At 38.8% G+C, this 13,275-nt stretch overlaps 1 protein-coding gene across 1 annotated transcript; it reads left to right on the top strand.

The window, feature by feature from the left end:
* Positions 1–5,949: 5,949 nt before the first annotated feature.
* On the top strand, positions 5,950–7,256 carry LOC148869174 (heat stress transcription factor C-1b-like). The gene is made up of 2 exons (XM_088971866.1): positions 5,950–6,239; positions 6,338–7,256. Exons 1-2 carry the CDS (start codon positions 6,036–6,038, stop codon positions 7,103–7,105), a joined length of 972 nt encoding a protein of 323 aa, XP_088827992.1. The 5' UTR covers positions 5,950–6,035; the 3' UTR covers positions 7,106–7,256.
* Positions 7,257–13,275: the final 6,019 nt, after the last annotated feature.

Here is a 13,275-nt window from a genome sequence, read left to right as displayed (position 1 = left end):
CTCCTGAAGAAGACTTGACTCCGGAAGCAAGGGGGAGTAGTGAGGCTCTTAATGAATAGAGAGAGGGCAACATGAACTTGGAAAGTAACAGTGAAGGTGAAAACCTTGGCCGAGGATGTGGGGAAAGACGTCCTCTTGAGAAGCTGAAGGACTATGTATGCCACACAATGCAGCGCATCAATGGCCCCATCGCTGATCATGCCACTCCTCAGGTGTGTCTTATCCTATTACACGTTATGTGACTTGTACTAATTTTTCTTTAAGACATAGACAGTTCTTGGCAGCTATAACTGCAGGAAAAAATCCCACATATTTTTTAGAAGCAATTCGTGAGCCACATTGGAGACAAGCAATGAAGGAGGAAATTGAAGCTTTTGAGCAGAATGACACCTGGACTCTTGAACCGTTGCCCCCTGGAAGCAAGCGATCGGGTGTAAATGGGTGTACAAGACCAAGTATAACTCAGATGGAATGATTGAAAGACACAAGGCTAGATTGGTGATTTTAGGGAAAAATCAGAAGGTTTGGATAGATTATAATGAGACTTTCGCTCCAGTGGCAAAGATGGTGACTGTTCGGTTGTTTTTTGTTGTAGCGGCAGCACGAAAGTGGGAGCTTCATCAGATGGATGTGCATAATGCTTTTGTGCTGGTGACTTGGCAGAAGAGGTGCACTTGCGATTGCCGCCTGGTTTCTCATCAACACATTCAGGAAAGGTATGTCGTTTGCGCAAATCTTTATACGGATTATGGCAGGCACCCAGAAATTCGGGCCAAGGTATCATTTTGAGCACCAACAGTGATCTCACATTGTATGCTTATTGTGACTCCGACTAGGCTACTTGTCCTTTGACACGACGCTCTTTGACTACGTACTTTGTGATGCTTGGACGGTCTCCTATTTCCTGGAAAACCATAAAGTAACATACCGTCTCACGTTCATCTGCAGAAGCAGAGTACAGGTCCCTGGCTGCTGCGACGTGTGAACTGAAGTGGTTGAAGAGTGTTCTGCATGACATTGGGGTGGAATATCCCAAACCTATGAAATTGCATTGTGATAGTCATGCCACTATTTATATTGCAGTTAATCCGGTGTTTCATGAGCGCACCAAACATAGAGAGGTTGATTGTCACTTTGTTCGTGATGCCTTGCAAGACCGGATTATTGAAACTGCTCATGTACGGACTTATAATCAGTTAGTAGACATTTTGACAAAGGCACTTGGCCGACGACAGTTTGATTTTCTTCTTTGCAAGTCAGGCATACATGACCTACATGCTCCAACTTGAGGGGGAGTAATAGAGCTATTGTAAGATATTTAGAAAGATTTTGTGCATATGGACTTTTAGGAAGTTGCTAATTTTTAGTCTTGCTAATTTTTATTCTTGTTATTTTTATTCTTGACGTATTTGTATATATATGAGCAGTTTGCTCCATTGAAAGGCAGAGAATAACCATTCTTTTGGATGACAATCCTTGCAATAATTCTTTATCTTCCCTGCTTTTTTTTTTCTTTCTCTGTTCTGTCACCGTCGTTGCAACCAAGTGTAGCGGCAGATCTGAACCCAGGGCGACTTCTCTCTCTCTTCTTCTTCTTCTTCTTCTTCTTCTCACCTTTTCTTCTTTCTTGGTTCCGTCATTGCTGCTGCAACAGGCATATCTAATCCTAGGGCGGCAACAGCATCGGCGATCTCTCTCTCTCTCTCTCTCCTCTTCTCTTCTTCTTCTTTTTCCTCCTTTTTTCTTTCTCTGTTTTGTCATCGTCGCTGCAACCAGTTGCAGCGGCAGATCTGAACTCACCTCTGACATTTCTTCTTCTTCTTCTCCTCTATTTTATTTTTTTAATCACTATAGGTTGTCTTCTCCTTCCAGACGAATGCAGAACGACAGCAATGAATAGCAGCACCTATATTTTTTCACCACCACTGAAATCACCACGTAAATAGAAGGGAACAACCCAAGTTGGTGACATGTCTTCCTCTGTGTTGTGTGAAGAAGAAAAACAATGACATAAACAGAAGAATGCATGGTCCAAACGGAATCAGCCGGCAACAAAGTTTTTGTCAGATTGGTTTAAACACTAAATCGTTAAAAGTTAGGTAGCGGGGAAAAGAACTACACCATCTCACCAAATTTACACATTGACAAGCAAACATGGGCAGTGTAAATTTTTAAATGCAGCCTAAATCGGTTCATATCTCACCAAATTTACACATTTGTTTTAGGTGTAAAACTAAATTTACACCTAAAACAAATGCAGCCTAATGTTTTCACCTAACTTTTGGAGAAAACATCGTTTTATTGTCTGGATTTCTGTTCCAATGAGCGATGGACACGGGTAGGGCAGTTATGTCCTCGCCACACCGCAAAGGAAAAACTTTAGCTGTTGGGGGGCAACAGACTATGCTATTGAGAGAATTTTTGGGAATGCCATGTTACTATAAGAATGGATAAATTAATAATTACATATTAATTTATTTTTACTAAAAACGAAAGCATTGGCATGAATAAGTGAACTGCCCAGAACGTGCTCAGCCCAGAAACTGTCTCAAAGCTGGGCCCCAGCAGCCAAAGTTAACCCCACTGCAAAAAGATGAATTTGACCCATAGGTCCTGTTTGAAGTTCGACGTGGAATTTTGGAATTTCCACTATTGATTCTTAACATCCAACTTAATTGTGAATTTGTGATTTGTGGGTTCATAATTTAATAATAACACGGTTCAAAGTATCAAATACGTGTTGTACACTCTTATCACATGATAGTAGTACATATCAGTTTTTGAGGTCATTCATACATCAAATAATAATAATTAGGGTTTTTTTATTGGATTGAAACTTTAATATTCATCCTATTAGATCCATTTGTGAATTATTAAAATGACAAAATAATAAAGCTATCCTATGGACCTTGATAGATTAAAGCCTGCAAAATATTGATAGATAACTCTACATATTAATACCCATCCTATACTATCTTGATAGATAACTCTACATATTAAAGCCTGCAAAATATTGTTGTTTCCTTTGTCAAACCATCTACCATAGGAGATGAGTGATGATCTAATCAGTGCACTCTCATTGGCTATATCCCACTTGTTCATGACTAATTGTACCCAAAAGAGAGAACAGGTTGAATGTCTTTGTTGTCTGAATTTATGTTCCAATGAGTGATGGACACGATTGGGCACTTACCACCGAGCTCGGATCTGTCACCCACGCATCTCTTCCCACCAGATATGACAAGTGAGAATTAGAAATATCTCTCTTCCCAATGTATGGTAGTGGTGCTGTGTGGATATAAATGAGAAAACAATTAACTGTGGGTAGCAGATCCCGAGTCCTTATCATCACATTGCAAAAAGGTGAACCTGACCCTATGAGAATTTTGAACCACCTTTTGGAATCTCTCGAATCTCCACTATTGATTTTTTAAGCTTATAATTATTTCATAAAAAGATCTTATGAGAAGTTTCTTGTTTAGGTGATTGTCCAACTCAGACCGGAATCTCTCGAATACATTTTACTGCTGGTGATTTGAGGGCTCATAATTGAATAATAATGTGGTTCAAAGTATCAATAAGATTTAGGCTCAGTTTGGAAAGAATACAAATACAAATCTGTGCAGTGCAAATGAATACAAAATATAAGATTTTGTACTCTACATCGATATGATAATGAAAAGTGTGAAAAGGTAGAAGAGAATTCATATAGCGAACTGAGGTTTGAGATGGAGGCCTTGAGTAGACTTGATAGAACAAACAATCAATAGAAGAAAGTCCTAAGGAACCTTTTAAACCAACACCTATCGAAGCTTAGTCGAATACTAAAAGGATGCAATATTTAAAACTATATGATTTAGAATAGAATCCAATTATCGAGTATTTCAAATATTAGTTGCACATTAAATCAAAATTTCTCAATCAATAATCACATTAAAAATGTCACATGATCTATTTGTTTTTTTATTATTTATGTTACATAATTACTTTTCTTTTTCAATATATCAACAATTTGAGATCTGCTCAATTATGGTTGATAAATTCAATTAAATTTTCATATATATAAAAATGCCGACCATGGCCCATGGGCCATGGGTGGTTTGGTGCGGGTCAGGTCACACATACCCAAAGTCCTCACCTGCTAATTTTAGCAGTTAGATTTGAGTAGGAAGAGTGGCGGTGAAATGAGGAAAGGTAGACAGTTGATTTGCTTCAGTCGAGACATATTGAATTTCCCTCTCTACTGATTAATATACAATGAGTAATTATTTCAAACACTTTGTCAGCAGTAGAGATGTTAGTAGGTTGGGTTAAGTGGTAAATCTGCACTGAACCGATTCTATTTGGTCCAGGTCGGATTGGGTCAACCTTAATTGAATTTCAAGTTAAGGTTCATCCGTATTAATCCAACCTCTTCATTTTACAGCATTGAAATATTTGTATAATTAAGCTTGATTAGTATATATGTAGTGCATATAGGATGGATCGGGTTCAATAAACCCTTTCGATTTGATCGAAAATGATTAAGTTGAGGTTGAACCAAACTTATCCAACCCAATCCGTTGACTTCCCTGGTTCGCAGGAGATTTTCAAAGCGTTGGTTCTTTGCAGAATTGATTTGGCAGGTAGTTGAGAGTCAAATCAGAACAAACCGAATTTTTTGAGGGTTTCAAATATTGTATTCGTACCTCAAGTAGGTACTGCAAAGTCTAGAACCGGCCTTACAACTGACTTTCATAGGATAATTTTTTGTTCCAAAAAACAGGAAACTGATCTTTTGTTGATTTTGTCCCAAGCCGGATTTTCAATTATCAATCAGTTAGCAACTTTAATTAATCGCAAGGGCGGAGTTAGGGGGATTCGGGAGAGCATTGTTCCCCTAGGTCTAAAAATTTCTACACAATATACATTTTTTCATACAAGTTTCTTTCCCTCCCCCAATTTCCACTCAATAATTAACCCCCTTATGGCCATTCGTAAATTTTGGCCTCCCTTATAAAAAAAGGTTCGAATTCAGATCTGCACCTCACATGGGGCGCCCCACAACGACATCCCCACCGTGTATCGGAAACATCTCCCGACACGGCGGAGATGTAAATTCAAAAAATTCCTGCTCCGCCCCTGATTAGTCGGGAGGTGCTTGATAAGTTATCACAACCCGGTCCGGTTCAAATACATTAGAATTCAATCGAATCCGCTTTATTTATCTATGAAATAAAAATATAAAAATGTCAATTTATATAAATATATTAAATCATATAGTTATGACCGTTGATTTTCTCAATCAAGAAAAGGACAGCAATGATATATGATGATCACGATCAAATAACCACGTGAATAAATCGTGTAATCCCTCGCGTGTTACTCATTTGTTGGCCGAATAATAAAGATTAGAACACTGTATCTTCGCCAACTTTGAGCCAACCTTTGGGCCAAAGAGTCTCGGACACGCTAAGAGCCAACCCATGACTCCTCAGTCATCACTCATCACCCATTAACCCTTCTACTGTGACTGCACCGACAAAACCCAATTAAGCAATGAAAAGGCCCACCACTTAGATCTCTACGAGGCCCACTTCTTTTACTTGGCCCAGTTCGACCGAGCTGTCGTGACTCGTCCTTTGTTCGTATTAAATTTCCTTAATACCCAATCAGATACGGACACGTTAACAAAGGAAATAAAAAAAAAAAATATCACCTGATGTTTTGGATTTTATTTCCATCTCTATCGTGTCCCTATATGAATGGTTGCCACAGGGAAATGGGAAGGAAGTGATCGATCATATGTTTAAGTCGAAATTAATTTACAGCCCTCTGACATCAACGTTCGTTCATCATCAATAAATATCTAACGATCAGATGATGGTGATGACAAAAGAACAGCCTTTTGGGTCCCACACATTTCTACAAAAATATCCTGGTCGTGCCACGTTAGTAACTCCTCTATATATAACGTGCAGCATAGTATACAAGTCTGGTACACTCCAAGAAGAGATCGAAAGCTAAAGTGGAAGAGAAAACCAAAATTTAAAGGAATGGAAGCTATCAATCCTGTAGCGCCGTTCGTCTTGAAAACGTATCAGATGGTGAGCGATCCGGCCACCGATTCAGTGATCGTGTGGGGGAGAGCGAACAACAGTTTCTTAGTGATCGACCCGATTGATTTCTCACAGAGGATCTTACCGGCATACTTCAAGCACAACAACTTCTCAAGCTTTGTTCGTCAGCTCAACACCTACGTGAGTATTAGCTTTAATCCCTTGTGACCCAGTTTTCAGTTTTCATGTATGGAACTGAGTACAGTACTGTAGCTTCTGTTTGAATTTCCATGAATCAGGGGTTCAGGAAGGTCGACCCAGATAAATGGGAATTTGCACACGAGTCGTTCCTCCGAGGGCAGAAGCAACTACTTAGGAACATAGTGCGGAGGAAGAGTAGCCGGAACCAGTACCTGATGAATCAGCCAAAGCAAGAACACGGGGAGGAGAGGGAGGAGGAGGAGGAGGAGATACTGATTATGGAGATCGCACGGTTGAACCAGGAGCAGAAGGCCATAGAGGAAGAGCTACAAGGGATGAACAGGCGTTTGCAAGTGACGGAGAGGAGGCCGCCGCAGCTGCTGGCTTTCCTTTTCAAAGTGGTGGAGGACCCAGATCTTATTGGTCGAATAATGCAGGAAAAAGATACAGCCAAGCTGGTTGAAGCGAAGAAGAACCGTCTCATCTCCTCCGCACCATCCTCATCTTCTGCACCGACGAAAACAAAGATGAAGAAGATTGAGGAAGTAGTCGAACACGGCAAAGCTGCTACACCAGTTCCATTACAGAGCGTGGGTTACTGTCCTTGGACGACGTCGAACACTTGGCCATGGCTGACCGGAGGACCAGTTCTAAGTCAGACGCCTATAGTTACACCGGCACCCTTCACTCTCACCGGCGTCTCCTCACCATCTGCCTCTGGTTCTGCAACTGCAACAGCCATGAATTCATACCAAACCGACGACTCTCGGGAATACAGTGATCAGATGGGCTCCTTGCCAGAAATGGAGGGCAGCGTACAGAAGCCACCGCCTTATCCTTTCTCCCTCTTCGGTGGTGGCTTTTAAGAAGCTTCAAAAGGTCAAAAGATTGGAGACTCTCTCCCCCTTTCTTTTACTTGTGTACTTTATTTTCAATTTTTTTTTTTATCTGTAAATTAATTAAACGGATAAGAACATTTATATTTAAATTATTTATATATATTTTTTGTGAAGAAAAGTGAGGCAGTAGAGTAGAGTGATCTAAAGGACGGATCACATGGGTCGACGTGTCGTTCGATAACATGGGGCACTTGTCACTGATTCAATGGAAGTACTGGTAACACTGAGCAAGAGTTTGATTCTTTTGAATAAGGGATGGCTCTGACGAGGAATCGGTTCTGACTGATGAATGTGGGGTTCTGAGTCTGACTGATGAATGTGGGGTTCCGGGTTCGCACCTGAGGCCGTGCATCCTGAATTGAATGGAAAAAACCCAAAATGCCAAATTTGAGTGATACATCATGGTCTTTTCGGTGGCTGTAGTGGGGTTTAACGGTGTAAGTTCCGAAACATGGACTCGGGCATGAGTAGACACGTATCGAGAATCGGACCACAAGTTTGTCAGTTTTTAAACAAAGGTTGGAAGATGCAGAGGTGAAAATACACATCTTACGTGGGTTAATCGGAAGTTGGTGGGGTCGGAGAGAAATTAATCCATCGATGTACTTTTGTGGGATGAGAACGCGAATAGGACAAAAGTACGATAAACGATGTAGAGTGGCGGTATTGGGAAGGGAAAGTTTGATGAGATGGAAAGGTGTTAATGGTGGCTTGGCCCGCTTCTAAGGTCTCTGCTGTGTCGTTAACGTACTCGGTTCGCAACTGCGTCGATCTCGGTCGTCCCCTCGTCAGCACCCGGCAGGAACGGTGGATTAGGGCCCCCATGGCCCCATCCGAGTCTCCGAGAGGGCTTCTACCTTTCGGAGAAGCTGCTACTCAGAAGCCGCTTAGGTTGAGCTTGAGCAGGCGAGGTCCGACTAAGCTACTTATCGGAGTAGCTTCATTTTACAGTTGTTAAAAACGGCGTTCCGAAATTTTCGGCTTTTCAGATTTTTGATTAAACACATCTTATTGGCCTTTTGTGTGGGGCACATCTCGGAATGCCAGTCCCTGTTTGGAAGCCCTTCCTAACGGGCAATATATTTTTTTTTTTTGAAAAAGTCTCAGATTAGTACCCATGTAATTTGGGTCTAATATCACTTTGGTTCCCTATGCCAATATATTACCTGTCATCAACTGGTATAAAAATATCCTTCAAGTGATCTAATTCTTTTTATCAACCATCCAAACAATGACAAAAAATAAATACCTCTTCTATTCAAGAAAGTTTGAGTCACTAAGAATACCCATTCATATGTAACCCCAACTTCCTTAAATACAAGAGGCAAAGATTTGAAACTGTTCATTTTTATCAACATATGGATGGTTGATAAAAAAAATTAGATGACACTCAAAGGACATTTATATCTTTTCAAATGTCACTTAATGGCTGTTTAACAAATTAATTAATGATAGGTAGTATATTGACACATTTTGAAAGTTCAATTATTGAATTGTCGCATTTTAAAGTTTGGGGAATCAAAGTGGCACTAGGCCCAAAGTATAGGGCACTAATACAGAATTTTCCTTTTTTTTTTGGTAAAGAAGTAAAGAACGAGCAATAGATTAAGACTGATTTGGTTACATGGGCGTCTATTGAAAAATAGCCACCACATCAGCGCTACATAAGCGTTGGCATTTATTGCAGGGTGAAGACTGTAATTTGATTTTTGTGCATGGGACATTTGGGGAAACGTCAAATTCTTATTTCCCCCAACACCCCAACATTTTTTTAAATTAAATGCTGATGGGACACACTTTAATGGGTATTAATATGAGGTGGAGAGTATAAAATGTTTAAAGTTAAGCCCAACCAAACAACAAAAACAAGAAACATTTAAAGTAAAAAGTACAAAAAAATAGTCTATCCATAAACACTGATGGAACCAAATACATACTAAGAGCCTCGGAGCGTTTGCAGGCAAGGTGTGTTGATGCACTGTGGTGCATGGTTGAAAACACGTGTTCCAGAGCTTAGGAGTGTTTACGGTCCAATTCAGTGTGATTTGAAAAACATATCAGACTAAATCACTTTGATATAGAAATCGAATCAGACCATGCTGTTTTATTACTTTTTGATGTAATTTCTAATACTATTTGAGGATTTTGGGCAATTCTATGATTTATTGGGTTTAGTCCAATTAGAAATTTCAAATAACACCTCTAAAAAGTTACAGGTTAAAACTTTTATTTATTAATGTATTATAAAATTAAAGAATATATTACTGTGTGAGGCCCAGCTGAACCAAACAGCAAACCGTGGAACGGATGTCAAACTGAACCAAACCATTTTTAAGTAACTGAACCAAACAGCAAAGTTGGATTGGTTCAGTTCAATTTTGCAGTTTGAACTGTACAATGAACACAGAACTCCCGTACCGGAAGTAGCTTCCTATTTCAGTCACGTTTCTCGTGTTTAGAATACGGTGATCAACTTTCTTGATTTTCACCAAACACCGCTTCTAGCATTACTGTGTGAGGCCCAGCTTAGAACATTAGAAGTGTCTTGAAAGCTCTCCCAAATGAGAAAAGATTGACTGAAAGTGACATGATTTACTTAAGCTGGAATCTCCTTGCAACAAAAAAACTGTCCCAACACGCTTCTAACATCATCTGTGTTATCCTAAAGCTACCACCATATATGAGATGTGGGGACATATATCATGTTGGAATGGTTTTTTTGTTAAGAGAACATATAAACTAGATCTACTTATGCTATGACTTGGTTTTAGCCCAAGTCCAAAACCATAAATCATTCTCTTGGATGTATTGCTGCGGCCCACCACAATATCACTTCACCTAATTTTCAGTGGGCCCCTAACTCTACATAAATGCTAGGGGTGCAATTTGGGCTGGTTTGAGTTGTGAAATTGTTAAATTTTCAATGGGCCCGAACCCTAACTCAATGTAAGGCCATAAAGGCTGTTCGAACAGGCCTGACTGAAGCCGAGTCCCCGAATGGATTGATCCACGCCAATTGCAAGTGGAGATCCAATAAGCATTTCATTGTAAGTAATTAGCACACAGGTAAAGTCTGGGCTATTTCAGTCCAGGATTTAATTGCTATATAGGACCCATATATCATATAACTTGCCACATATTCTATACAGAGTACAAGAATTAGGGCCTATCGTTCCATGGCTGAGTTTAGAAGGAGTATAAATGCAAATATGTAGAGTGTAAAACCTTATATTTTGTATGTATTTACGCGGTATATATTTGCATTTGCATTCCTTCCAAACTGAGCCATTGGTCCAATCTGGTGAATGTTTGCTTTATCCTTCAACTCTTTCAAATGCTATCAGCCACAAAGAAGAAACACAGAAAGAAACAACCAAACAACACCACAGAGAAAGGAAACAATAGCAAAACAAGAAAAATGAAAAATAAAACCAAACCAAACCTACCAACAGCAAATTAACTAAAAACACTACCAGAGTCCAAATCTTCTCTCATCTCAGCGGAAAAACAAAGGGGAGCTGTATAAAACCACCCGAGGTTTTTCTTCAAATCAAATTTTGCTACCGCATGGGCAACCTTGTTAGATTCTCTGGGACACCAAAATATTATCCAGGTTGGAATTCACAGCAAACAAAAACAATCTCAAACAAAGCTTTTGCTTTAGCCACTAGGGGGAGGAAGCACAAGAGCCCCCACAACCAGTTCCCCAACATTGACTTTCATTATCACTTAACACAAAACCAACAACAGTCTTGCTTGAATTCAGAAAGCTACCATCAACATTACGGGGGCATTCTTTTTCTGGATTTTGAGAGGAGGGAAAGTTAGATGGGATTTTGATTCTTATTGACCAAAAAATCCATGTTTTTTTTTTTTTTCAGATTTATGTGGGGAGCAGGTTACCTAAGTGATACCCATCTCTTAAGTGGGTAAATAGCTTTCCCACTTAGGGGGGGAAGTCACTAACACTTGAATGGGACAAAAATACCCATTTTAATAATGAATTATTATGGCTAAAATGGTCATTGTTTTATTTAATCAAAAAGCGAACAGGGCCTATATTTCCAAAAACCAACTTAAGGTGGCTTCCCACTTGGATGGAGACCTTCTCTTGTCAATGTCCTTTGAACAATTTACCACTCTCCTTTGCAAGAAAAGAGGTTTCTCCTTAATTGCCTGGAATTTCCCATAGAAGCCTCCAAGACTTGGGTAGAAGAGGGAGAGTAGATGACAAATTTTTATGCTTCTTAATAAGGTTCTTAGCCACAAAATAGGCCGACTTGACTGAGAAACTTTTCTCAAATGTCCAGAAGTTCCAATTACTATCATATTCCAAGCTGATCTTTGACTGAGAAACTTTTCTCAAATGTCCAAAAGTTCCAATTACTATCATATCCAGGCTGATCTTTGGACTTTGGTACACTTAGGCTGCCATTGGTTGTAGTATAAATTAATTTGCATTAATACAAAATTATAATGGTACAGATGATTTGAGTGTAATTTTTTTTTTCAAATTTTACTTTATTTTGTTTGATTTTCGTAGAAATGAAGTAAAATAAATAGAATAAAGTTAAATTCAAAACAAATTAAACCAGAATTTATATTTTTTTTCATTGACATTCCCAACTCCCATGCATTTGTAATAGTGCAAATATAGTTGCACTGCAAACAAAGACAGTCTTAATTATAATGTTTCATCATCAAACCATCATCATCATCCAAACCTCTGCTGAACTATTATGTGTCTTTGTCCAAAGGTATGTGATAACCTTTGTCCATTTGACATTACATTTAGATTGAAGTGTAGCCTATTAGGGGTGTTAATTGGACTGGATTTGGTCCAATCCAATCCAGTCCAATGTGAGTCCATTTTAAATGGATAAGGTCCAATCTAATCCAATGAATATTTTGGATTGGTCCAATTCAATGTCTAGACTATCCAATCTGTTCAAATTCATTTTAATTTAGATTGGTTTCAATCCAAATTTAGTTCATTGACACCTAGATTTTTATCTTATATCAATGGACCAGATATTGACTTAATCCAATCCAATCTAATATAAATTTATTACAAACGAACCAGATCCAATCCAATCTAATAAATAATTTGAGCTGGATTGATCCAATCCTGATCCATCCAATCTGTTTAAATTAATTTTGGACTGGACGGGGTCAGTTAAAAACCGGTCCAGTGACACCCTAATAGCCTATCAATTTTAAAGAATGCTATAACATAAACACAAAAGGCATTTAACATTGGGTTGTTGATCCTTTATATAAACGACAAGTGGCATGATATTACCATCACACATCTTATTAGGATACATAATTCTAACCTACCTATCTAGGTGCACTTGAATATGTTATAGGTTATGACTATTCGAACAAAATCTTAAAGTTTTATTCATTTGAAATTTAGGCTCAGTTTGGAAGGAGTGCAAATACAAATATGTAGAGTATAAAACCTTATTTTGTATGTATTTATACTCTATTCCTTCCAAATTGAGCCTTATGCCACGAAGAAGGATTGGAGGAGAAACATGAGGAGCCCTTTTGTGAATAAAAAAACTTGCCACGTGGAAGAATATTTGGGCTTGTTCAATAAAATAACAAAACTAGCAGACCCAACAACTATCCGCTATGTTTTCCGCGTGTGCATAAGGCATTATGTAATTATTTCAAATTAGTTGTTTTATCAAAAAATATTACAAATATTAAATAATTGAGTATAAGATATTTTGTTTAAGTATTTTTTGTAATATAATGGGGAAACAATTCAAATGGCTGCCGCATAAACAAAAATTTGCTGGTCTTTGGGCCCTGGAAGCCGGGCTGAAGCTGGGCCTTGGCCCCAATCAGAACCCATTATTACTTAATTGTGCAGAGCTTAGATCTTATTCTTATGTCATCTTGACTTGAATGGGGATTTGCGAATTAGAGGACTCCTGATCAGCTGCCCACACCTACTCACAAGACATTGCAGCCGTACATCGATAACATTTTTGCGTTTTAAATCATGGGGAAATGTTCCCGATGTGTGGCTGCAATGTATTGTGGGTAGGTGTGGTTAGCAGATCTGAGCACTAATTAAAGTGTTTTTGTTTGTTCTAAACCCAACTCAATTGATTATGATGATG

Source organism: Nelumbo lutea, chromosome 2 (assembly GCF_056320005.1).
Source record: "Nelumbo lutea isolate HS-2025 chromosome 2, American lotus-T2T, whole genome shotgun sequence".
Taxonomy (NCBI): Eukaryota; Viridiplantae; Streptophyta; class Magnoliopsida; order Proteales; family Nelumbonaceae; genus Nelumbo; species Nelumbo lutea.
This window is presented reverse-complemented; position numbering and strand designations above follow the sequence as displayed.

Bases quoted from the DNA above. Each gene is read 5' to 3' on its own strand.
- LOC148869174 (XM_088971866.1), top strand. From the start codon at position 6,036: ATGGAAGCTATCAATCCTGTAGCGCCGTTCGTCTTGAAAACGTATCAG. The intron at 6,240-6,337 runs GTGAGTATTAGC...TCCATGAATCAG, and splicing joins TTCGTCAGCTCAACACCTAC to GGGTTCAGGAAGGTCGACCC.